Source organism: Puma concolor, chromosome C1 (genome assembly GCF_028749965.1).
Source record: "Puma concolor isolate L17-30 chromosome C1, mPumCon1.1.hap2, whole genome shotgun sequence".
Classification (NCBI taxonomy): domain Eukaryota; kingdom Metazoa; phylum Chordata; class Mammalia; order Carnivora; family Felidae; genus Puma; species Puma concolor.
Window position 1 is genome coordinate 164,194,448 of NC_141674.1, and position 24,009 is coordinate 164,218,456.

General features: G+C 42.5%; 1 protein-coding gene across 2 annotated transcripts in view; it reads right to left on the reverse strand.

Moving 5' to 3' along the window:
• Window positions 1-947: 947 nt before the first annotated feature.
• CHN1 (chimerin 1) overlaps window positions 948-24,009 on the reverse strand; it is a 206,456-nt gene continuing 183,394 nt past the window's right edge. For both annotated transcript variants that reach the window (XM_086718934.1, XM_025927733.2), the window contains 5 exons: window positions 14,347-14,520; window positions 13,512-13,589; window positions 10,515-10,652; window positions 3,120-3,225; window positions 948-1,735 (listed from right to left, as the gene is read on the reverse strand). In XM_086718934.1, the coding sequence (XP_086575060.1) occupies window positions 1,564-1,735; window positions 3,120-3,225; window positions 10,515-10,652; window positions 13,512-13,589; window positions 14,347-14,520 (668 nt within the window). In that variant the 3' untranslated portion in view covers window positions 948-1,563. The remainder of the gene's footprint in view (window positions 1,736-3,119; window positions 3,226-10,514; window positions 10,653-13,511; window positions 13,590-14,346; window positions 14,521-24,009) is intronic.

The following is a 24,009-nucleotide window of genomic DNA, read 5'->3' on the forward strand; positions in this document are numbered from 1 at the left end:
CACGGCCACTGCAGAGCCTATGTGGGGCTTGAACTCAGGAACTGTGAGATCATGACCTGAGCTGAAATTAAGAGATGCTCAACCAATTGAGCCTGCCTTTTTTTTTTTTTTTTTTTCCCCTACACATTTTAAAGCAGGACGGGACAAGGAAACAGCCTGGAGGGAGGGTCATTAGTTCAAAGGCAGGCGGGTGGCTAGGCACAGTATCAGACCCCAGCCAGGTTTCCTGGCATCTAGATGTACACAGACCACCCTTGGCCAAGCGTCTGGCTGCTGACTCCTCTCAGGAAGCCTGGTCAGCTCAACTGCATGCTAACGGCATTTCTGACAAACCAAACGTTTAGGAAGTCACTCTTTTCAGTCTTCTTTCCTGCTTCTGATGGCTCTGGAAGGAACGGCTGTCTGCCCCCCCCCCCCCCCCCGTCCCCACAAACAGGTGAGAAAATATTCTAGCTTTCTGCCTAAGTATGCGAGAAGAAAAATCCAATGAATGGGTATTTTAATTCTAAGCAGTTTTTAAGTTTATTTATTTTGAGAGAGAGATAGAGAGCAAGTCGGGGAGGGACAGAGAGAGGGGAGGAGACAGAATCCCAAGCAGGCTCTGCGCTGTCAGTGCAAAGCCTGACCCGGGGCTGGAACTTAAGAACCGTGAGATCATGACCTGAGCCGAAGTTAAGAGTCGGACAGTTAATCGACTGAGTCACCAAGGCACTCCTTAATTCTAAGCAGTTTTAAGTTGTTATTTTAGGAACTCAACACAAAACCTTACTCAGTATTAAATAAATGGCCAAATACGTTTTCCCAAATGTTCTCAACCATGGGGAAAAAGCAAGCTATCACTAGTTTTTATTTCTAAAAGCCAAATTTAATAAATTAATAAATGCATGCCAGGTAACGCAAAATTGCAACTGAAACCCAATAATAACAGAAAATGCTCTGCATTGTACTTTTTTTTTTATTGGTGGATAATTTACTAAAGTAACAAATCTGAAAACACATTTTGCTTTTGCTGGAAAGAAAGGACTATGTCAGAGAAGAACAAAGAGAAACCACAAATAAAGCATCGGAGGAAAGGAGGCTTATGTTATAGTCTATGGCAATGTAGCAGTCAGAGGTGCTGTTTCATCCATTTGTGTGCATGTTTATAGAAGCGTCAGTAAACCAATGACATAGAACCCAAAAGCGAAGTCACGACAGATTTACTCTGCGAAACATGCTGAATTACAACCACAGACTACCCGGGACGAAGAGGCGGGTGCAGGCTTGTTGTCTCCTTTGTATGGGGTTCCCTTGCCAAAGAGGGGGCTAATCATGCAATAGCTTGAGTTTCTCTTAACATGATAAACACCCGGGATTACTAGAACTGGAGAGCGTGTGTTCACTGTTTTACAAGGACAGCTGAGCGGTGCTACTAAAACAACGGAAAGTTCCTTCATTTTAAGCTGGCTATCTGCCATAACGTCTAACCGAGAAATAAGTCAGCTATAAGAGCCAATTAAATTACTATAAAACATTCCTTCATCTGTAAAACATTTCTTTTTTTTTCCCCCCGCAAACTAAAATTTAAAATAAAATGTCTTCGTTTTTGATAAGCAGCTCCACCACCAGTCTCTGGTATCGTATATCGTTCAACGCGGCCATCGCGTCTAGTTCTGGAGATCTCATAAGGGTCGGGCCGAAAACAATGCCGAGGTTCTCTGCATTCATAAGGTTCTCCTTTTCGTGGAGGGTCACTCTGAAAAATATAAGCAAAGGCGCGTGCCTTCACGTAAGCCACGGCGTTCCGCGCTGTGCTCGAGCGCTACGACAAAACCCAGGTCCACTTATCAACTCGTCCGCTAGCTCCTCTCTCTGTACTCCTCAACTTCCAAGTACGGACTTTCCTCAAAGCCGATTATATTAATAAGTTAAACTTCCGGTGATGACCGAAGCTCAAGTCTGAGGTCGTGTGTCAGGCTGTGTGGGGTCAGTTCTATCTGCGGATTCTATTGCAACGGCTGGCTGCAAGGGCTGTGTTGGCGAGTAGTGGAGAAGGGGCTGGGTTGTCTTGATTATTTTATCAGCCCTCCTTCCACACTGGCTGCCTAGTCTGCTGAATTTGTGTAAGTTGAACAGTTTATTGAGTATCTGGGGAGAGTGGTGGCCACGGTATGAAGAGATGGCCGAGGGCATAGTATAAAGATTATCTGGTCGGCGAGAATTAGCATTCGCCTTCTCTTTACTGCTACAGCAAAGGCACAGACTATAATTTGGGAGCTATTCCTTTGCCTTAGCGTGAAGGCCTTAATTGCATCCATATATGAAGCAAACTTGAATTTGCAAGTGAAGTTGTAAGCATATTAAAAGTTTTAGCTCATGGTGCTTTCAAAGAGGGAAAACATGTAAATGTTAAAAGCACCATCAGTTACATATTCATTTCTGAGTAACTCATGCTGAGAGGCATACAAAATAGACGGCGAGTTCTGTCTTTTTTGTTTCTAATTAGTTTTATATTTTGAAACTCCAAAACCACTAAAACTTGGTCACATAATTTAAAACCGTTTGCTTCAACTAGTAGAGATGGGAGAGCGACAGAGCAGGGAAATGAAGTTCTATCACCATCAATGTATTTAAAACATTAAACCAGACGTAACCAAAATATTTTACTTTCTATTCCTCCCTTTACCCCTTATTGTACTCCATCATTTTTTTTTATAGCAGTTTTCAGTGTTGGAGACCTGGATGCAATAGTCTAAAATCCTGTCACCAAGAGCGAAGTGCCTATTTTAGAGCAAGAAGGAAAGTGAGCCTTCTGGCGAGTTGCTTTGCTCTTTATTATGCTAATGCTAATGTCCTTACAGCTACAACCTTTTCTCTTTCCACACAAAAATCACTGCCTGTCCTTGGCAGAACACTAGTATTTCTAACCTATTTGCAAACCTACAAGGGAACTGCAAATCCGCTTACGTCAGAATCGAGTCTGCATTCAGCGCTGTAGCGCAGAACATTTTTAGCATTCCTTCCCAACCTGTGCATTTCTTTATTCATGCAACAATTTGTCCTTTCTTTCACCTTTGGTTTCACTTGATTCGTAACATTTGGATACAGTGCAAGTATAAGCTTCAAAGTCTGTAACTTGCCTCTTTAGATGCGCCATGAGGTACCGCAGGGTTTCGCAGTGAGCGGGCGGCAGGAGCTTCAGTGCCTCGTGAAGGGTTTCTAATTGCTCATCGGGATCCATAATTTCTAAAATAGCAAGTTGAATACCAAGGAGAAGAACTTTAACGGACAACTGGTATAAATGGTTCACTGAATTCTATTCTTGTGGTGATCTTCTAAAACTGGTAAGAAAGGCTTTCTCACAGATCCTTGCCCACAGCTTTGGAAAATATTTTTAAGGTTCAAGTCTTGGATTTCCAAAAGGCTTAGTACCATTGTGGCAACACCATTTACTGGGACTTTTGGGGGCAGCACCCACTCGATTGTCTTAAGAGTCTGGTAACTGTGGAATTTGGATACTGGATAGATAGGATGTGACTATAAGGAACTCAGACACAGCGACAAACAGATTAAAAACTCAGACATTTTGGGGTGCCCACGTGGCCCAGTCGGTGGAGTGTCTGACTCTGGCTCAGGGCATGATCTTGCGGTTCGTGAGTTTGAGCCCCGCGTCGGGCTCTGTGATGACAGCTCGGAGCCTGGAGCCTGCTTTGGATTCTGTGTCTCCCTCTCTCTCTGCCCCTCCCCTGCTTGCACACTGTCTCCGTCTCTCAAAAATGAATAAATGTTTAAAAAAAAAAAAGAACTTAGACATTCAAATGAAGTCATCTTACAGCATTACAGACATTTTAAGGGATGCTAATTTACTCAAAATATTTTGAAAAACCCTGTTCAGCAACAGTACATAAGCTATGCCACCCCATTGCCCCTTGCAGCCTTTGCCAAAGTCTTAATTGATATTCTGTTTTCTTTTTAAATGAGGAATGTATCATCCAGTATTTATTTCCTTGGTTTTAATTTACTTTTCTATAAAAAAGTCAAATCTACCCTCAGAGCACAAAAATATTCTACTTCGGACATTCAGGAGAATGAAATGCAAAATTTGAAGGCAATTCCAAATGTTTGGAGTGACAACAGGGTCCCTGAAGTAAATGTGGCTCTTCCAAAGGTGTAAACTTTAAAGGGAACAATCTTCATTTGGGCATTTTAGTTCCGCTGTGTTGGCCAAAAACCCAGCACACTCCTTTTGAGGTCGCAGATTGCGTTGAGTTCATCATTTCCATAATCAGAAACAACAGACATGTTTGTAATTCTGAGCTCTCAAAAAGAGCACCCTAGCACATTCCTGCTTCTCAAATGTCAGGAAGACAGGGTGCCCTTAAATGCTGGGTTGCAGGGCAACCGGAAGGGGACCCCAAACTGTTGCGTCTTAATCAGGATAGCAGCCTTGAAATTCTGCAAGGCCGCATCTGACCACCAGTATCATTCAAGACACAAAACCAGGATTTCTAGTTTTCTAACTCAAAAGACAAATCCAACTCAATGGCAATGCACTGGAGTCAGGTTAAAACTTGTATGGGGCACCTGGGCAGTGCATTTGGTTGAGTGTCCGACTTTGGCTCAGGTCGTGATCTCACGGTTTGTGGGTTTGAGCCCTGCGGTGGGCTCCACACTCCTGGTGTGGAGCCTGCTTGGGATTGTCCCTCTCTGCCCCTCACCTACTCACACGCATGTGTGCGCTCTCTCTCTCTCTTTCTCTCCCTCCCTCTCCCTCCCTCTCCCTCTCCCTCTCTCATAAGTAAATAAACTTTGAAAAGAGTGATATAAAATGAATGTGAAAAGTTCCTAGCATTGGTAGCACAGATCGATAAGCTTCAGAACATGAAGAGTGACTGAAGCTTTTTAACTCAAAGAAACGTCGGCCATTTTAGAATTTCTGCCCCAAGCTTATCCAGGGTTCCTGATTCTCTTCTCAGTAATAAACAATGTATTATTTGCCATGATAATTGATGCATGGTCTTTGAAACTTTGGATCTTTAAAGAGCAATACTGTTTAAAGAGCAACTGATAACAGCAATACTGTATCAGATACTGAAATTCGATCATTTAATTTCTAGAATTAAAATTCCACTTACTATCAAAAACTATTAGTATTTACTTACAGTTTTTTTTTTCTTTTTATCATAGGACTAATTAATTTGAAACTATACTGTTCTGGAAGTTGAAAAAAGACTAACACAGTCTCCTTTTTATTTTCGTAATTAATCCTTGTAGGGAGAATCTTGAGATGGCATGAAATTAAGGATTGTGTTGGTGGGCTAGCAACAAACAAGACTCCCCATTCGTGGAGAGCTTACTTTCTCTCTTGGAGCGTGGCTGACAGTAAACAATGAACATGTATCTTCTGGTTTATACTAGATTAGAACAAAGCCAGTGCTGTGGGGAAAAAAACAGAGTAAGGAGCACTGCAGGTGCTGGGGGATGTGATTTTAAATGGGGTGGTCATGACAGACCTCATGAGAAAGATGGTCTTGAGTGAAGACTCTCAGGGCGTGGGGGAATGACCACACGGAGATCTAGGGGAAGGGGTGCCAGGCAGAGATGCAGCCGTGCAAGGGTCCCCAGGGGCGAGAATGCTTGCGATGTCTGAGTAAAGTGAGAAGCCTACCGTGGCTGTAGTGGAGTGAGCCAGAGGGGGATGGAAGGGAGTGAGGGCAGAGAGGTAACGGGGCACCGCATTGTGTCAGGTGCTGCAGGCTATTCCAGGGACTCAGCATTTACTGGCAGAAACGGGAAGGTTCTGAATGAGGCAGAGACGTGACCTGACAGCGCTCACAGTAGCTCTCCTCTGTCTGCCATGTGGGAAACAGACGATGGAAAGGCAAGAGTAAAAACAGACCATTCTGGTAACTATTACAAAAACCCAGGTGACGAATGACTCTAGCTTAGACCAGTGGTGGCAGTGAAGGTAATGAGAAGTTGCTGGAATCTGGGTCTATTTTAACGGTAGAGTCCACAGGATTTCCTGATGAGGGAGATGTGAAAAGGAAAAGAATCAAGAATGAGCTAAGCTTTGGGCTTAGGCAACTGGGAAGATGGCGCCTCCATTAAGATTATGGATGGGAGGGGTTTTGTGCCAAAGGTCAAGGGCTCTACCTGAGGTGTCTTTCAGACATCTACATGATCATCCTGACTGGATTAATCCGGTGCTCAGGGAGAGGTTCACACTGGAGATATAAATCTGGGGACGTATGACAAACTGCATTTGAATATACTGACATCAAATCGACACAGGCTCTTCCCTGGAGTTCGTTTCTTTTTTTTTCTACTTAAAGGAGTATTACTCATAATTTTTTCAGAGAACACAAATCTTCTGCCTGACGAAGACCACAGCATAATTTAAGAGAAAGACAGACAAAATGGAACGTATTTAGAGACGAACAGCATCAGCTGTTTCAAATATGGGAAAGGCCTGCATGTGGAAGAGGGTCACATCAAGACCATCGGCAGCGGGAGTCGAGGGCAGGCTGATTTCTGTTGTGCACAAGGAGGCCTTTACGACGGTTATATCTGTCCACTGGCGGCTGTCTACTGAGAGAGGCAGTGATCTTGCAGTTACTGGGTATTTCAAAAAAGAGTGTGTCGTAGAAGGAAATCTAGTTAACGTGACCCTTTAGAATATCTAAAAAGTCTAAGATTCTATGGTTCTCAATATAAAATCATGTTTACTCATTTAACAAGAATTTAGTGCTATTTTTTTTTTTCAACGTTTTTTTTTTATTTATTTTTGGGACAGAGAGAGACAGAGCATGAACAGGGGAGGGGCAGAGAGAGAGGGAGACACAGAATCGGAAACAGGCTCCAGGCTCCGAGCCATCAGCCCAGAGCCTGACGCGGGGCTCGAACTCCCGGACCGCGAGATCGTGACCTGGCTGAAGTCGGACGCTCAACCGACTGCGCCACCCAGGCGCCCCTCATTTAACAAGAATTTATTGAGCACCTAGGATGTAAGTGAAAGGACTGTCACAGGTGCTACAGGAAAATAAAGCGACAGAACTCTCCCTTGTAATGGGGTTAGTCTAATGGGGCAGACAAGACATGAATACAGCCTTCCATCATGAAGCAAAGAGTCTGTGCCAAAGGGCCAGGCGAAGTGCGACGGGAACACAGAAGAGAAAGTTGGCCTGGGGGCTGAGCGGAACCGAGAAGAGGAAGAAATGGCCTCTGAGGAGGGTTTGGAAATGTGGACGTGGTGAGGGCAGGAACTAATAAGCATCTGAACCTGTGTCGACATTTCGTTAAAAGCTCTTTTAAGGTACGTACTGCCAGTTCCTCGTAGAGATGTTCAAGTACAAGAAGAAGAAGACTCAGCCAAGCATAAGGGGTGAATCAGAGGCAGAGTGGAGGGGAACACTCGGCGAGTTCTCATCCCAGACCTCCCTTCAGGACACTTGAAGTTGCTTGGGACAAAGAGCCCTGGGTTTTATGGCCGAGTTCATCTGACTCACTCAAGACTACATGCTGACTGAGTCATCTCTTCTGAGATCTTCTGGGAACAGAGCTCAGAGAGTTCTCGGCCAGAGAAAGATTTCCACGCGGAGTCCTACCAGGAGTTGGGTCCTGGCAGTGCTGTTTTCCTCGGGGTCAGGAAGTGTCCATGCATATGCTGGCTTACCGTGCAGCCTGGGAGAGGCACCTACTACATACACCTTGCACTGTCCGTAGGGCAGCGCTCCCTTCCCTGGTGGGAAGAGGCAGTGAGGAAAAAGGGCTAGGCGGTCCCAGACTTCCAGGTAGTTCAAGGGGGAGTTGCCAGGATATAATGAAGATCTTTAAGCCCTTAAATGAGAGGCCCCAGCCTCTACCACCATTGTGTCCTTTGTTCATTCCCTGTAGCCACGCACCTCCAGCTTCCTGGGTGCAGGTTGTCTGAGGGAGGCTGCAAGAGTGGAGCTCAGACAGCTTTTGCAGGAGAAAGCTTTAATATGCACTCTGAGTTTCTGTTGGCAAGAGATGCTGATAAGTGCCGGGGAATCCTGAGACCTAAAGAACAGGCCCCAGGTTTTCTAAGGGACCCAGTGATAAAAAGACTCAAGAGCGGGTGCACCGGGAAGGGTCAGCTAACACCGTGCATCATTTGGGAGGCGTTCCTGCCCTCCTGCCTTCCCTCTCTGGGCAGGTCTTCTGTTCCTGTTCCACCAGTGGAGCCAGGCAGTGGGCTGCATGCAGGGAGCAAGGGCTGTGGCATCAGACAGATGTAGCTTTGAATGCCAGTGCCACCTCCACTAGTGACAAGACCTTGGACAATTCACTTATACCCTATAACATCTCCTTTCTGTTTTGTTTTTGTTTTTTTTTTTGAAGTTTATTTTGAGAGAGAGCAAGAGAGACTGCACATCATGTGAGTGGGGGATGGGCAGAGAAGAGAGAATCCCAAGCAGGCTCTATGCTATCGGCGAGGAGCCCTATACAGGGCTTGAACTCGTGAACAGGGAGATCGTGACCTGAGCCACAATCAAGGGCCGGATGGTTAACCGACGGAGCCATCCAGGTGCCCCACGACATCTCCTTTCTAAAATGACATCGTGGTGGGGCACCTGGCTGGCTCTGTGAAGAGCATGCGACTCTTGATCTTAGGGTCACGAATGAGTTGGAACCCCACTGGGTGTAGAGATAAAAATTAAAATATCATAGCTATAAAGTGTGCACCATGATTCCTGGCACCCAGTATATGTTCTATAAATCTTAGTTTCTCTCATCTCCCTTATCTACTTATAAGGATAAGAGAATGGTTGTATCTCTGTGTCTAAAGAATGGAACAGACTCTACCGCTGGAGGAGACATGGACAAGGGCACAATGTTCCATAAACAATCAGATCAATAGCAAACACGCACAATAAACATCTATATCCTGTATGAGTATTATGCCACGGTTTTGGTGTCATGGAAGTCACGCATCAAAATAGGTGACACTGTAAGAAGGAATTGCTACCTTGATTTAGGAAAGTTTCTACCTTGTGCTTTGAAGAGCTCTCTAAAGTAGAACGGGGGGTTTGCTGATGTCCGACGGGGGCGGTTTCAGACACAGACCTCAGAACGCTAACAAATGTTTTGGAAGAATAATAGAGGCAACTGACATGGGTGTGGGGAAAGAAGGTGAAATAATTTGGGAATCTGGAGGGCAAAAGGCCTCGAAACCCAGTAAGGAAGGCTTGGATGTTTCTTCTAAGTAGATAAAGCGGCTGTCTAGAGTTCAGAATGCAGGTCTGAATTACCGCTTTGTCCTCTGCTATTGGGGTGCCTTGGGCTTGGGCCCAGAAACCAAGTTTTAATTTTACTCCAAAGCGACACGGGGACAGGAATTCTGTCCGCTTGAGCCCCCACTGTCCTGAGGACCAGAGCAAACTGGGGACCGAGCAGCCCTCGGTGATGCAAGTGTGTATCAAGTGCTTTCGACAGGAGTGGCAATCAGACTTCTCTCTCTCGGGAGGAAGCGTCTGCCCCACGAAACAAGAACCCGTAAGCTCTCAGACGGTTTTCGTGATCAGCACTGAATACGTCCCCAAATGAGAAGAGCTAAATTCCTACGGAGAGGATCTAGTCTTTCAGGCTCCTAACATGGAAATTTGTAAAAATCAGTGTAACTCTCATGGCTGTTCCCCGCAAGAAATCAGGTCTCCATGGAGCCAACCACAAAAATTCTCAACAAAAGCACTGAAGGGGAAAGTAAAAATTAGAACAAAGCAAGTCTGTACTTCACGAAATTTCAAAGTCAAAAAGTAAATCAGTGTTCTAAGAAAGTGATGTTATTATTTAAAGATCAAGACAACATATGGTTTTTAAGAGAGAAGAAAAAGGACAGAAATAGCCTATCTTTTCTTAAAAAATGGCAATGCCAACACTTAAAATCTGTTAAAAATTCCTTTCTTTAAAAAAAGGAAGTGTGAATTACAGGTATGATTTTTGCACCATAAATTTGGCAAATGAGCCTTTGCTTTTTCTCATTTGCATCTCAACTAGAACTTAAAAAATCACTTCTTGATCTAAAACAGTGCTCCTTAAAGTATGATCTACGGACCGGTGCCAGTTTACAAACTGTTTGTTAATGGTCTGTCACAGGATATGTATAGAAATTGAAAGTAAGAATTTAGAAACTTTTATGAGATCTGACAGAGTAACTTTTATGCTGAGCTGAATCTAATAACAAAATAGTTTGGTCCTGTTCTTCAATTTTATTTTCCTAGTTATTCATTTTTATTCTGCAGAAGCATTGGTGCATATCTAAGGGGCACTGGCATAAGCCTTACTTTGGTAAATGAGGGTTAGCACATTACAAAGAAGCTTCTGATGGCAGAAGTCATAAATAACCTACATTGCAGAGGAGTTCGAAATTTCTGTGAGTATATTAACCGAGGGGAGAGGCGAGGGGGAAATACATAATATGCATTCAAGAAACTCAGCAGGAAAAGCAGGAGAAGTGATTACCATGAGGAGGGAGTCTGTCAGGTTATTGGAATGCGCGCCTTCATACTTACTCGCGGACTCTATAAACTTAGGGTAGGCGTCATATGTGATGAGCGGAATTGGTAGATCCCTGAAGTACAGTTTCAGCGCACCAGTGATAATGTTGATATCTTCATACATGTTCACAGAAATATCCGCTTTCTCGCCATCTTTGAAGGATGTTAAAAAGAAAAACACGAGTAACTATCTGGACACACAGCACTGTTTTAATAACACGTTTTGTGTTACGGTCTTTCGAGATCATCAATGCGTCGGTTTTTTTTTAATATCAAATTCAGTGTGCCGATATATACAAGTGATCAATTTTCTGTGAAAAGCCAAATCTGTTTTTCTGAATTTTCTTTTCTGAAGTTACTTAGCTTTCCAGGTGTAATTAAAAGGGGGGGAGTAGGAGAGGGCTGAGATCAACAGCAGTATTCGTAAATTCCACGAGTACTTGAGACCTCCTAGGGGAGTAATGTAGGATTGCTTTCTCTTTCTTTTTAACATAAACCTAGAGAATGTGGAAAATAACAACAGAGGCACTCCTAACTTACAAAAGGCCACCTTTGACTCACCCCAGGCTCCTGACACATGACGTCTGGATGTTGTCTGAGCCCTACGTGTAGGCACACAGAAGTATGAGAGTAAAACGAAGCAAAACTTGAGAGTCTTGAAATAACCAGAGAAGAAGTTATAACACAGAGGAGTATTTTAGGGTTGCTGGGCCTTAAGACTTCTTTTACTCTCCTGCATTTAGTAACTGGTTAAAATATCTGAACGTTCATCTACTGAAGATTTAATTAGTGCCGACGCTGAGCTACATCTTATACTAGGCTTCTTTTATTCCATTTGGCTTATGAACGAGCGCTACCCATTAAAAAGCAGCCTCTTCCCTACACAGATATTAGAATGGCTAAGATGACAACTGATGACAAATGCTGGAGACGATGCGGGGGCCACAGGAACTCGACGACGTTGTTGCTGGTGGGAATGCAAAATGGGACGGCCACCTGGGAGGAAAGGCAGTGTCTTACATGTAATCCAGCCATCACACTCCTAGGTATTTATCCAGAGGAGATGGGAACTACTTGCGTCCACACAAATATGTGCACACAAATATTTAAGCCACTTTCATTCATGATCGCTAAAAACTTGGAAGTAATCAAGATGTCCTTCAATAGGTGAATAAACTGTGATATGCCCAGACAAAGGAATATTATTGAGCAACAACAAGAAATGAGCTATCAAGCCAGGAAAAGGCATGGGAGAACTTTAGATGCAGATTGCTAAGTAAAGGAAATCAGCCAAAAAAGGCTACATATCTTATGATTCCAACTCTGACATTCTGGAAAAGGCAAAACTATGGAGTCTGTAAAAAGAACAGCGGTTGTCAGGGGTTCAGCGGGAGAAAGGGAGAACAGGTAAAGCACAGACGATCCTTAGGGTAGTGAAAGTGATACCTCATAGTGTGACACCATAAGGGTGGCTATATGACATCATGCATTTGCCAAAACCCACAGAACTGTACAACATGAAGACTGAACTTTAAACTACTGACTTTAGTTAATGTATCAGTGTTGGTTCATCAATTGTAACAAATGTACTCTATTAAGGCACGATGTTAATAGGGGAAACTATGGCGGGGGAGGGGAACGAGAGGAGAGGTTATATGGGACATCTCTGCACTTTCTGTGACATTTTGTAACCTAGAACTAATGTTAACCTAAAACTGGAACCCTAAAACTACTTTAGCAAAGTGAATTTTTCTTTAAAGAAGCCTCTTTTAAATGGGAAATACCATGGCCTATCAGACATTCACACTCTAGTGTGAATTAGATCACCAGTATCTGTTTTTCACACTTGTGTTGAAATCACATACAATGGCAGGGCAAATTGGGATAGAATGCATTCTGAGAGGAAAAAGCAATTAGATCGCTCCACTGGGGGATCTTGGGGAAGCGTACAGGTGCCTAAAGACCTGGGGAAAGGGAGAGGAGAACATGAAGGCAGAGGAATTATAAAGACAAGTTATCATCTCTATCAAAACTTTTACTCAGGAAAAAAGAAAGAGTGCTGGTATTCTCTCCTGCCACGTGGTTCCTGTTTCCACTATCTATTATTTTTTTATGAAAATCCAAATTTCAGATGTCCTGTCTCATTATAGGGTATGTCCAATTTTGGGTTTGGAAAATAAAGTCACCAATCTTATAGTTCAGCTACATGATGTGTTAAACTGAATTTGGAGGTTGATCTGAGAACCTTCTACCATTCAGCTGATTTTTTCTATAGTAAGATAGTGTATTCGTTGTATATTAGTCCACTCTCCTCTCAGTTCCTGCTCTCTAAGTCCTAGCACTTTTCAGGGACTCGACAAAGACAGGCCTCAGGACCTTTGCACAGACTCTTCTGTTGCCGGGTCTTTACGTATCCTGTTTCTTTGACTATTCAACCATTATACGGCCAACTTCTGTACTTCTCTGGAAAGCCTCTTCTGATCTCCAGCATCCCCCCAACCCCGCAGACTAGGTTAAGTTCCATAGTTATTAATACTTTCCTTTATGGCATTTATTAAAATAAAATCAATAATGATTCTGTGGTGGGGGAATCTAAGTCATTACACTGGGTCTCCACTCCATCAAATATGGTGATGGAATGCATGGACGACAGGCAGTTAGGTGGGCCAACTCCAAACTGGGAAATCTGAGATCTGCAATCACTTAGATTCCCCCAACCACCCTGCCCTATTTTCTCCATGGTATCCGGTAAATTTAATTGCTCTGTATATATTTTGAGGAACATGGACCAGCCCTGGATGCTCAGATACTGGTAATATAGTTAAATTTTATGTTTCTTTCTCACCTTGAAGTGTAACAGTTTAATATAGTAATAAAGTAAAATTACACGCTTTTTATTTGGTATAATAACCAATGACTTAGACAAATAATGAAAAGAATAACATAAGGAACTGCGCCTCCTTGGCAGAGAGCATTGTTGTCCTAAGTTAACGGACATGCTAAAGAACATACCTCTGTCAAAAGCCATCTTGACATCTTCAATTAAGTCACTGAATCCTGATACTCGATACAAACCTTCAGAATTAAGACCTGTAAAAACAGAGCAAGAGAGCTAATTAGTTTCTTTGGAAATTATGTCTTTCCTTCTTCAAGTTTTAACTTCTTCCCACACTTCAGGCTAGGCAAGTAATGTGTCAGAAAGAACGATTAAATGTACTTGTCTAGAAACCTCTTCACATTTTCTCCTAAGATAAAACCATTTCACTCACAGACTTTAAACTCTGGCTTACTGTTGCCTGAATATCTGTAATCTGGCTCATCACTGTGTCTAATTAGATCAAATACGTTGAGTCTTCAGGGAAATCATTCGTCACCTCAATTATACCATAAATTCTTTTACATAACAGAAGACTAAGATAAACCATATTAATAGGCCTGTACCAGTCTTTCCCAAATGGGAAAGAATAATTAGGGTGCAGTTCTGTTTTTTGGTTTGGGACGGTTTAATAGAGCATTTACACCTTTGCTTCTTGGACCTAAGAAAAATGCAAAAAGTGAAAAATGAATTGGTATCTACATGTCAACTTTTATAGACAAGAAGCATCATCATTCATAAAAAAATATTTAAGCATATTTCCTAGAACTAGCTCAATGTACCTTAAAATCAAGCTGGCGAATTATTTAACTTAATTCATTTCAGACTTTCAGATCATTTGACGTCTGAAATCCTCTCCCTCTAAACTTACTGAAGAAGACAACTGGGTTATGCCATGAGGTACCCAGAAGGGCATCAGAACTTGCATTCATGGTGAATTATGAGTGCTGAACCACACGGGCGACGCCTCACCTCTGGATTCAATTTCCCTGATGCACATGTCCACCACCATTGGCCGCTTGGTGATATGGGCTTTCACGAGTGTGGTAAGGTCACAACTGTAGACCTTCTTGACATGTTTCAAGTCTGGCTTACAGTCGTTTGGGACCATCTTGGAACACTGCTTATGAACATTCAAACCACAATCTAAATAAAGAATATAGAAAGGAAAAATTCATCAATGTTTTCAGACTTTTGGGCATTCTGGAGTGTTTATTTTAGCAAAAGACACTCCCACCATCCAGCTTGAATTAGGCTTTGAAGGGGGCTAGCTTCCAACAGTTTCTGAAGAGTGGAAAAACATTCTTCCCATCTTTTCTCTTGGAAAATTTTGGTTTTAAGTCAGAATTTCTGACGAGAATTCTAGCTCGTGCTTCATCATTTATTTGCTGTGTGATCCCAGGAGAGAACCAATTCAGACAAAGTGAAATTAACATTTATTTATTTTTGAGACAGAGAGAGAGCACGAACGGGGAGAGGGTCAGAGAGAGAGGCAGACACAGAATCGGAAGCAGGATCCAGGCTCCGAGCTGTCAGCATGGAGCCCGATGCGGGGCTCGAACTCGTGAACCACCAGATCATGACCTGAACCGAAGTCGGACACTTAACCGACTGAGCCACCCAGGCGCCCCCAGACAGAGTGAAATTAATAAGTGTTTAGAGATCTACAAAATGCAGGCGACTAAAAGTTATCCGTTTCTTTAAACTTACACAAAAGTATATTTGATGTGGGATACAGAATTCCATTTTAACATATTTGATATGAAGAGAAATCAGACCTCCAAAAGTAAGAGCATCCCAGGGCCCTCTTAATTGTGCTACTCATATTCGTATCTGTTCATAACCCTGTAAATAATAAATTTAGTGGCTAAAAATAGCCACAGTTATTGTTTTATTATTAGCACCAGTTCACTGATGCCAAGCACTATTCCAAGTGCTTTACATTGTTTCCATCAAGCTCACAAAACTCTACGAAATAGGGATCGTCATTCTTCTCATTGTATAAACGTGATGAAACCAAGCACAGAGGTGTTATGTAATTTACCTACGGCCGCGCATTTGGCATGCAGCGGAGCTGAGATTTAAGCCTACGAAGGATTCAGGGTCCACGGGTTTAGCACCCATACCATGTTGCCTCTATTGAAGTTTGTCCTCTGCTTTGTAATTTTACTGGGTTATCGCGTCGAAGATGCCAGAACTCCAACATCTTCTAGTGAATATTTTGAGACCTTTGATTGTCAACAAGAAGAGCGCAGTGGAATTTGAGAAGGGAGAGAGGAACACAAATATCTTGCCAAATTAGAACGAAGAGGGGTAAATCACAGCTGAGTAATTAACTAAAAGAAATGCCATCTTTAAGGTTTTAAAAACATAACTCATTGATGTTTTTCATAAGAACTTGATGCTGACCTCTTATAAATCTGATGCAATTATATCCAGGTCTTAATGACACCATTTGAAAATCTTACAGTGACGTGACTGCTGCCTGCGGTCACCGGGTGAGCTCAGTTTTGCTTGCTCCCTCGGCAGAGAGGGGAGCACCGCATTTACCTCGCAAAACTGTTAATGGGCCAATGCATTCAAGATGCTCTGCACGGTATAAACCATGAGACAAACGTTGGTGACTCTCATCATCATAATGACTCGGTAAAGCCGCAACCTTGTTATGTCATGGCAGGAACGATAAAAAGAGAGGTAAGGAACGTTAGCTGAAAAGTCATGCCCGGAATCGTTCTTTCGTTAACTATGCAGACACTGCCAAAGTGCAATGAGAACTCGAGGCCGGTGGTGACGCTGAGTCACTAAGGGAGTGCATCTCCACCTCCTGTGTGCAACATCAGGCTAGGTGCAGAAGGAAGCTAAGTTTCTGCACGACTGTGCGTAAGGGAGCAGAACTAGAGATGGCATGGCCAGTGCCAACAGGTGCGTGAACATGATCATCACTGAAGAATACGAGCTGCTTCCCTGAATACAGAAAGGCTGCCAGAGCAAAGAGTTTGATCTGTATTATCTGAGGAAATGACCGAACAACATTCTGCAATAGTTAGACAATGTCCAAATGACTGCACGACCCCAAACCCCAATTCCTCTTTATATCTGTTAGCCCCAGATAAGATTTCTGACTCAATCATAAGGCAAATCAATGGCAAAATGGCCACTGAAAAGACCTTCTTTCCCCTGAACGCTGTAATGTTTTATATAACCTCTAAAACTTACAATTAGATCTATGATCTACTGGCTATGTGATTTGAGTTACCTTTCCTGTGTGTCAGTTATGTAAAATAGGAATAATATTTATTATTAGCTCTATTATCCATTATTAGGTTCACGTAAGGCTCTCATATTAGTATATGTACTTTCTGACACAGAGTAGATTAGAAGTGTTTACCAGGACTATGTTGTCGTTGTCATTATTTAGAAGAATGGAAGTTTCTGAGAGGCCCTTTCTACCTAGCGCCCCAGGGTTTGCTACACGGTATTGTCACGATCAGCTTAAGGTCAGAAGCTAAGTTGAATTCTGGGCCGGTTCTGTTTGTCACGCGTGAATGCCAGGTCCTGAAAAGGACCTGGGTGACTGGAGTTATAGCTGCTTCCTCATCTATACTGTTCGAATACATTTCATTACATAAAAATGTCTCCAAAGAAGTACTGAATTTTTCTCTGCTTTTACCAAATTTGAGGAGTTCTCAGCCACTAATTTTTCCAGTATGTTTTCAGTCTCTCTTTACCCTCTTCTGGGACTTCAACAACACAAATGTTAAATCTTTTGCTATTTGGCTACAGGTCTCTGGGGTTCAGTTCACTTTTTAAAGTCTATTTTCTTTCTCTTGTTTGCGTTGGATAATTTCTATTGATCTATCTTCAGGTTCACCAATTCCTTCCTCTGTCTCTGGTATTGAGCCCATCTGGTGTGTTTACTGGTAATAAAGTTTGCAGTTCTAAAATTTCCATTTACAGTAGTTACTTTTTTATCTTTATTTTCTATTTCCTATTTATCACTTGTTTCAAGAGTGTTTATAATGGCTTGTTGGAGCATTATTATGATAGCTAATTTCCTTGTCTAATAATTCCAACATCTATGTCATCTCAATATTGGTACATCTGCTGCCTTTTCTCATCCGAGTTGCAATTTGCCTGGTTCTTGGTATATATAAAGTGTAATTTTGAACTGAATCCTGGATATTTCGAGTCCTCCAGGACTCTGGTTCCTTCCATTGTAGCTGATAGTTAACCTCTTTAGATTTAGAATGCAAGTCCTGGCTCATTTTTGTAGGCCAGGGTTCAAATATCAAACTAGTTTACAAAGCCTCTGTGATGCGACTGCAATGCTATTTTGCCTACCCTACGTGTACGTCACCCTAATGGCAGGACTTTACCCCACATTCTGGGGAGGGAGAGGGCAACCTCCTAGTTACTGCGGGGTGGAGACGGAAGCCAGGGTGTGCCCAGAAACCTGGTTGAGAAGGAATGCCGTAGGCATGGGAGACAGGAGCTCTGATCATGGTCTCAGCTGCCTCATTACTGCAGGTCAGGATGAAGACAGGGCTCTACCCACAGGCTTGGGCTGACAGGGTGCTGCTCTTACTATAGGGTGGGGATGAAAGTCCAGGTCCTACTCATAGGCTGAGCCAGGAGGGGTACCTTCTCTTCCTGCAAGGTGGTGCTGGAACATAGGGCTCCACTCACAGACTGCCAGGAGAGAGGTGTACCCCTGTTATTGTGGGGGCAGGGGTGAAAACAGGGTTCTGCCCATAGGCAACAGCTGCAGCAGCAGCAGCACTGTGGCTTTTTCATGACGTTCACCTTGAGAAGGGCAGGAATGGCTAAAAGATGTCTGCCCTGGCTGGCCTACCCTTTTCCCAGGGCTTTGGCTAGGAAAAGCAGGCTTTACTTGGGATTATTTTGTGTCTGTGCTTGTTGGCATTTATGGGTTGTGAGCTTCTCTAGATACATGGGAGGTTAAAGAAAAACGAAGACCACCAGGAAACTTGCTGCTGGGTTCCTTGAGTTGGCCTGCCTGCTTTTCTCCACTTCCAGAGTCTTCTGATAGTTGAAGTATACGTATTGTGTACAGGGTCTTTTGTTATTGCGAGGAATAAAACAAAACTTATTTGTTCATCTTGTCCAGAAGCAAGTTCCGGAAGAACTCCTACGTGGTATTTTTTTTTTTTTTTAATTTTTTTTTTCAACGTTTTTTATTTATTTTTGGGACAGAGAGAGACAGAGCATGAACGGGGGAGGGGCAGAGAGAGAGGAAGACACAGAATCGGAAACAGGCTCCAGGCTCTGAGCCATCAGCCCAGAGCCCCACGCGGGGCTCGAACTCACGGACCGCGAGATCGTGACCTGGCTGAAGTCGGACGCTTAACCGACTGCGCCACCCAGGCGCCCCCTACATGGTATTTTAAATGTATAAAAGTCAGCAAAGCTTCATAATTTAATATTCATGTTGATGTGCCTCGTACTCTAAGTGTACAAAGAAGTGACAGATCCAGTTGGAAAGGGCTGTTGGTAACAACCTATCCCAATGTCTTTACTGGACAGACAAAGGCAACAAAGGTCCAAGAGGCTAAACGACTTGTTCAGATCACTCAGCCAGAAAGTGGTAGAACTGAGACGCAACCTTGGCTTCCCGATTCCCAGCCCGTGCTGCTCCCACTGACTGATGCATGCCACTTTTCACCAGCAGTGTATCATGGGTTCTGAGAGACGGTTTCAGCACTGAAGATGAATTTGCTATTTTCAATCTCTTATTCAATAATGTTTATTTTATCCATTATTTGTTGTATATACTTTTTAAAAGACATTGTTGTATTTTACTGTTATATACGTAGATATATGTACATATATGGCAAGGACTTTTTAAATATCAGTGTACTTTTATTTAAGTTTTTATTTAAATTCTAGTTACTTAACATACAAGGTGACATAGTTTCAGGTATACTGTATAGGGATTCAGAGCCTGGAGCCTGCTTCAGATTCTGTGTCTCCCTCTCTCTCTGCCCCATCCCCATTCGTGCTCTGTCTCTCTCGGTCTTAAAAATAAATAAAACATTAAAAAAAATTTTTTTTTAAAGCAGAGATAAAACCTACCCACTATACTTTGTTTTTGTCATATTCTCTCCCTATGTATACACTCTACATGGAAAACCATTAGAAAGCAAAACAGTAAAATTCTGATGCAGCTATACAACATCAAAACAACTTTTTTCCTTTGAGTATCTGGAGCTTTCTACCACTTTTAAACATCAGGTTCCTAAGATGATTTGTGACTCATTGGAAAGTGCATCAAGTTATGATTGAGCTCAGATCTAGGAATTCAGGGAGAGGGAAATGTTTTGTAAACTGATATTCTTTCTTCCATTTGAATAAGATTAAACTATGGGACAACATATTCTGCCCAATTTTAGAAATAAATTTCAGAGGCCACATTTTTGGCAGGATTGGTTATGAAGTCCGTCAGATGACCAAAGGACAGGGCAAAGTCATGCAAATAAAGCCTCTTTATACCCTTAAGTCGTGGTGCAATATACCAGCTCTGAGCTTGCTCTGAAAATCCCTGCTGCAGGCACTGGCAGTATGTCAGTATTTCAGTTTGCCATTAAGACTTTATTTGGTTATCATACTTATTTATTAAAGTCATATAACTCCTATATAGTTCCATTTCTCCCAAGGAAGCTCTACACTATAAACAACAACAACAAAAGTCCATAAAAGATCGTTTCATTTGTCGCATCTCTTGGTTGAGTAGGTAATTTTTATGTTACAATTAAACCACATTTCCCCCTCCCAGTCCTTCCAGTTAATAAGCACACACTAAACCATATGAAAGAAAAAAAGAAAAGATTCACATCACATTTTATTCTGTCCTTTATAAATGCTCTATAAATTACTTAGACTACTAACTTTAAGCTACTCTCAGATTTCAGATTTCCTGGGGCTTGATTTCTCCAAAAGATATAACATGATTTATATCTAGAAGGCACAAAAATCTATCTTTTGAAATAAATAGCTGATATTATTTATATTGATAGGATTAAGGGGGAAATGTTAATGTGTGTAAGGAAAGATAACTTCTCATTGTTTTCTACGAGTGTTTGTATATTATTTATTTTAAAAATCTTTTTTTAAGTAATTTCTACACCCAACATGGGGCTCAAACTCACGACCCCAAGATCAGGAGTCATATGTTCTACTGACTGTTCATATTTTTAATAATTGCAAATGTTTTATTCTAAAACCTATCTCTTAGATGTCCCCCCTCCCTGACTCCCCATCTAGGAAAAGTGGGAATAGTCTGATTCTAATATGTATCAGAAGTCATTATTTTTAAAATGTTTTTTATAATTAATTTTTTTTTTTTAATTTTTTTTTTTCAACGTTTATTTATTTTTGGGACAGAGAGAGACAGAGCATGAACGGGGGAGGGGCAGAGAGAGAGGGAGACACAGAGTCAGAAACAGGCTCCAGGCTCTGAGCCATCAGCCCAGAGCCCGACGCGGGGCTCGAACTCCCGGACCGCGAGATCGTGACCTGGCTGAAGTCGGACGCTTAACCGACTGCGCCACCCAGGCGCCCCAATATAATTAATTTTTAATTTACATCCAAGTTAGCATATAGTGCAGTGATTTCAGGAGTAGATTCCTTAATGCCCCTTACCCATTTAGCCCACCCCCCTCCCACAACCCCTCCAGCAACCCTCTGTTTGTTATCCATATTTAAGAGTCTTTTATGTTTTGACCCCTCCCTGTTTTTTATATTATTTTTGCTTCCCTTCCCTTATGTTCATCTGTTTTGTCTCTTAAATTTCTCATTTGAGTGAAGTCATATGATATTCGTCTTTCTCTGACTAACAGAAGTCATTATTTTCATAAGCAAAATTAAGGAATACTTTGCTCTTTGGGATATTGTGAAAATATCGCTACGTGAAACTTCTAGGCAAGTCTAATCAATTTCTCACTAGCTTGTAAGGACAGACAGAACTTTTTAGGTGCAGCCAATCATAGGAGTAATTAAAATACTTCCACTGCTTTTCTTCAACCTAAAAGCTAAGGGCTTATATACTTTAAGCAACGGATACACTTTATTACTAGAAAAGAGCAAGTGCCGTTCTCTGTTGGGGGTGACAGCAATGGCTGTGACACACTGGAAAAACAGAGTCTCTTGAATAAAGAACCAGCACTAAGTTGATGTGTGATTTACAACAATTATTATCTGGCTTAATTCTTAGAATATTCTGGCAAGGCTAACGTGAAAACAATTCAGGAATGCTGGTGGAATAATCACGATCGTTTTGGTGGGAGGGGTGTTTGGCGATCTCCGTGATTATGTAACAATAGATTATTTTAGCCTGTAAAGCTTACGTTTCACAGAGAAAGGAAAAATGGCTTAGGGAAACTATTGTCTGAATGACAGTCCTTTGAACTTTGCTTTTAAAAACTAGTGTGTTCGTAGATATTTTAGTAGAAGGAGCACCACTCCCAAGCTGCAGCTCCATACTCCCCTGCAACATTACTTTACTCTCTATAAAGAATGTTGGAGAAGGGGCGCCTGGGTGGTGCAGTCGGTGAAGCGTCCGACTTCAGCCAGGTCACGATCTCGCGCTCCGTGAGTTCGAGCCCCGCGTCGGGCTCTGGGCTGATGGCTCGGAGCCTGGAGCCTGTTTCCGATTCTGTGTCTCCCTCTCTCTCTGCCCCTCCCCCCGTTCATGCTCTGTCTCTCTCTGTCCCCCAAAAAATAAATAAACGTTGAAAAAAAAAATTAAAAATTAAAATTCTTCATGTGAGGGGCGCCTGGGTGGCGCAGTCGGTTAAGCGTCCGACTTCAGCCAGGTCACGATCTCGCGCTCCGTGAGTTCGAGCCCCGCGTCGGGCTCTGGGCTGACGGCCCGGAGCCTGGAGCCTGTTTCCGATTCTGTGTCTCCCTCTCTCTCTGCCCCTCCCCCGTTCATGCTCTGTCTCTCTCTGTCCCAAAAAAAAATAAATAAAACGTTGAAAAAAAAAAAAAAAAAGAATGTTGGAGGGAGGGAGACATTGTAGATGAAGAGGACGTTTAATGCCTGCCACTGAATCTCGGTGCCAGGTTTTAGAAAGACCATGTCCGCCCTGACTGGCCCTCGCTTGTCCTCTTTGGCTGCAGCGTGCTTAGCAGTGAAGCCCAGAGCTTTCAGTTCTGAAGGGCCAACTTGCCTGTTGTTAGCCGGATACAGTCCGATTCCTACACTAACTTTGCCAGCCTGGTGACTGGAACACCACCCAACGCTTTGCATGATGTTTCAAAAAAGCGTTGGGGGGGGGCGGTGCGGGATACAAAACTGATGCTTTTGGCAAACGCTCCCTTAAAAATTCCTGACAAGCTCTTCTGTCTTGGTGGATTTTGTAAAAAGAAACCAGGACAAAATGAGCTCTTGCAAGAATGGAAAGCAGATAAGTAAATCTCTTTTTGGACGGGCAGTTTGCCCTTTTTCTTTGGGAGTCATATCTTAAATGTTTAGTGGCTGGCGTATTTGTGTCCAATTGCTGCTGTAACAAATTAACTCAGTGGCTTACAACAGTAGGAGTTATAGTTCTGGGGGTCAGAAGTCCAAAATCAGTTTCACTAGGCTGATACCAAGGTGTTAGCATGCCTGTACTCCTTCTGGAGGCTCCAGAGGAGAATGTTTTCTTTCCTTGCCTTTTCCAGCTTCTAGAGACTGTCTGCATTCCTTGGCTTGTGACTGCCACCTTCTATCTACGAAGCGACTGGCATAGCATCTTCTCTCTTTTCTGACCACTGCTCTGTCCCTTTTTCTGACTCTGCCTCCCTCTTATAAGGACCCTTATGACTCTGACTAAACTAGGTCCACCCCAACGATCCAGGGTCATCTCCCCATCTCAAAACCCTTAACTTTAATCACAGTCCCTTTTGCCATTAAAAAATGACATAGTCACAGGTTCCAGGAATCAGGAAGGACTTCTTTAGGGAGCCATTATTTAACCTATCAGAGTTCATTCTCTCTCTCTTTAAATTCTTAATTCTTTGTATTCTGTTTTAAAGTGGATGGCTCAAAGGTCAGGATGAGCCACTTTGGATCTAAGAATTGTCACAGAAAACATAACTTAATTCAAATGCTAACCTCCACATTTAAAAAAAATGAGTTCTTATACGTTAATATGGCTCAAATCACACAGAATATAATGCTTTTAAGGACAAGACATAACATAAAAATGAAAAATCTCCTCAAGGCTTTTCTTTCAATTCCTGCCCTTTATGTACAACAAGATGTGGAGGGTACTAATGCAGGTAGGTAGGGGAGGGGACAAATGATTTTCTCTTTCCTTTTCCTTCATATTATTACTGTCATAAAGGTTCCAAAACATTTCTTTCAAACATGATGTAGCACTGTAGCGTATCATCAAAGATTATCTCCATATGTGTACCGATTTTCTGCTTATATAGCAAACTCAGAATTCTTATGTAGATGGGCTTCACTATTTCAGAACATAAGTGATACACATCACTTCTCTAAGTAAAAGAAAAGCTTTTAAGTCAGGGACAGTCACAAAGTGTTTTATGAAACTGCTGCAAAGTCTCGGCTGGTCCATCTGGGTCATAAAGGCAAAACATGCTGTTACTGAGACCAACATTCCTTGAGCC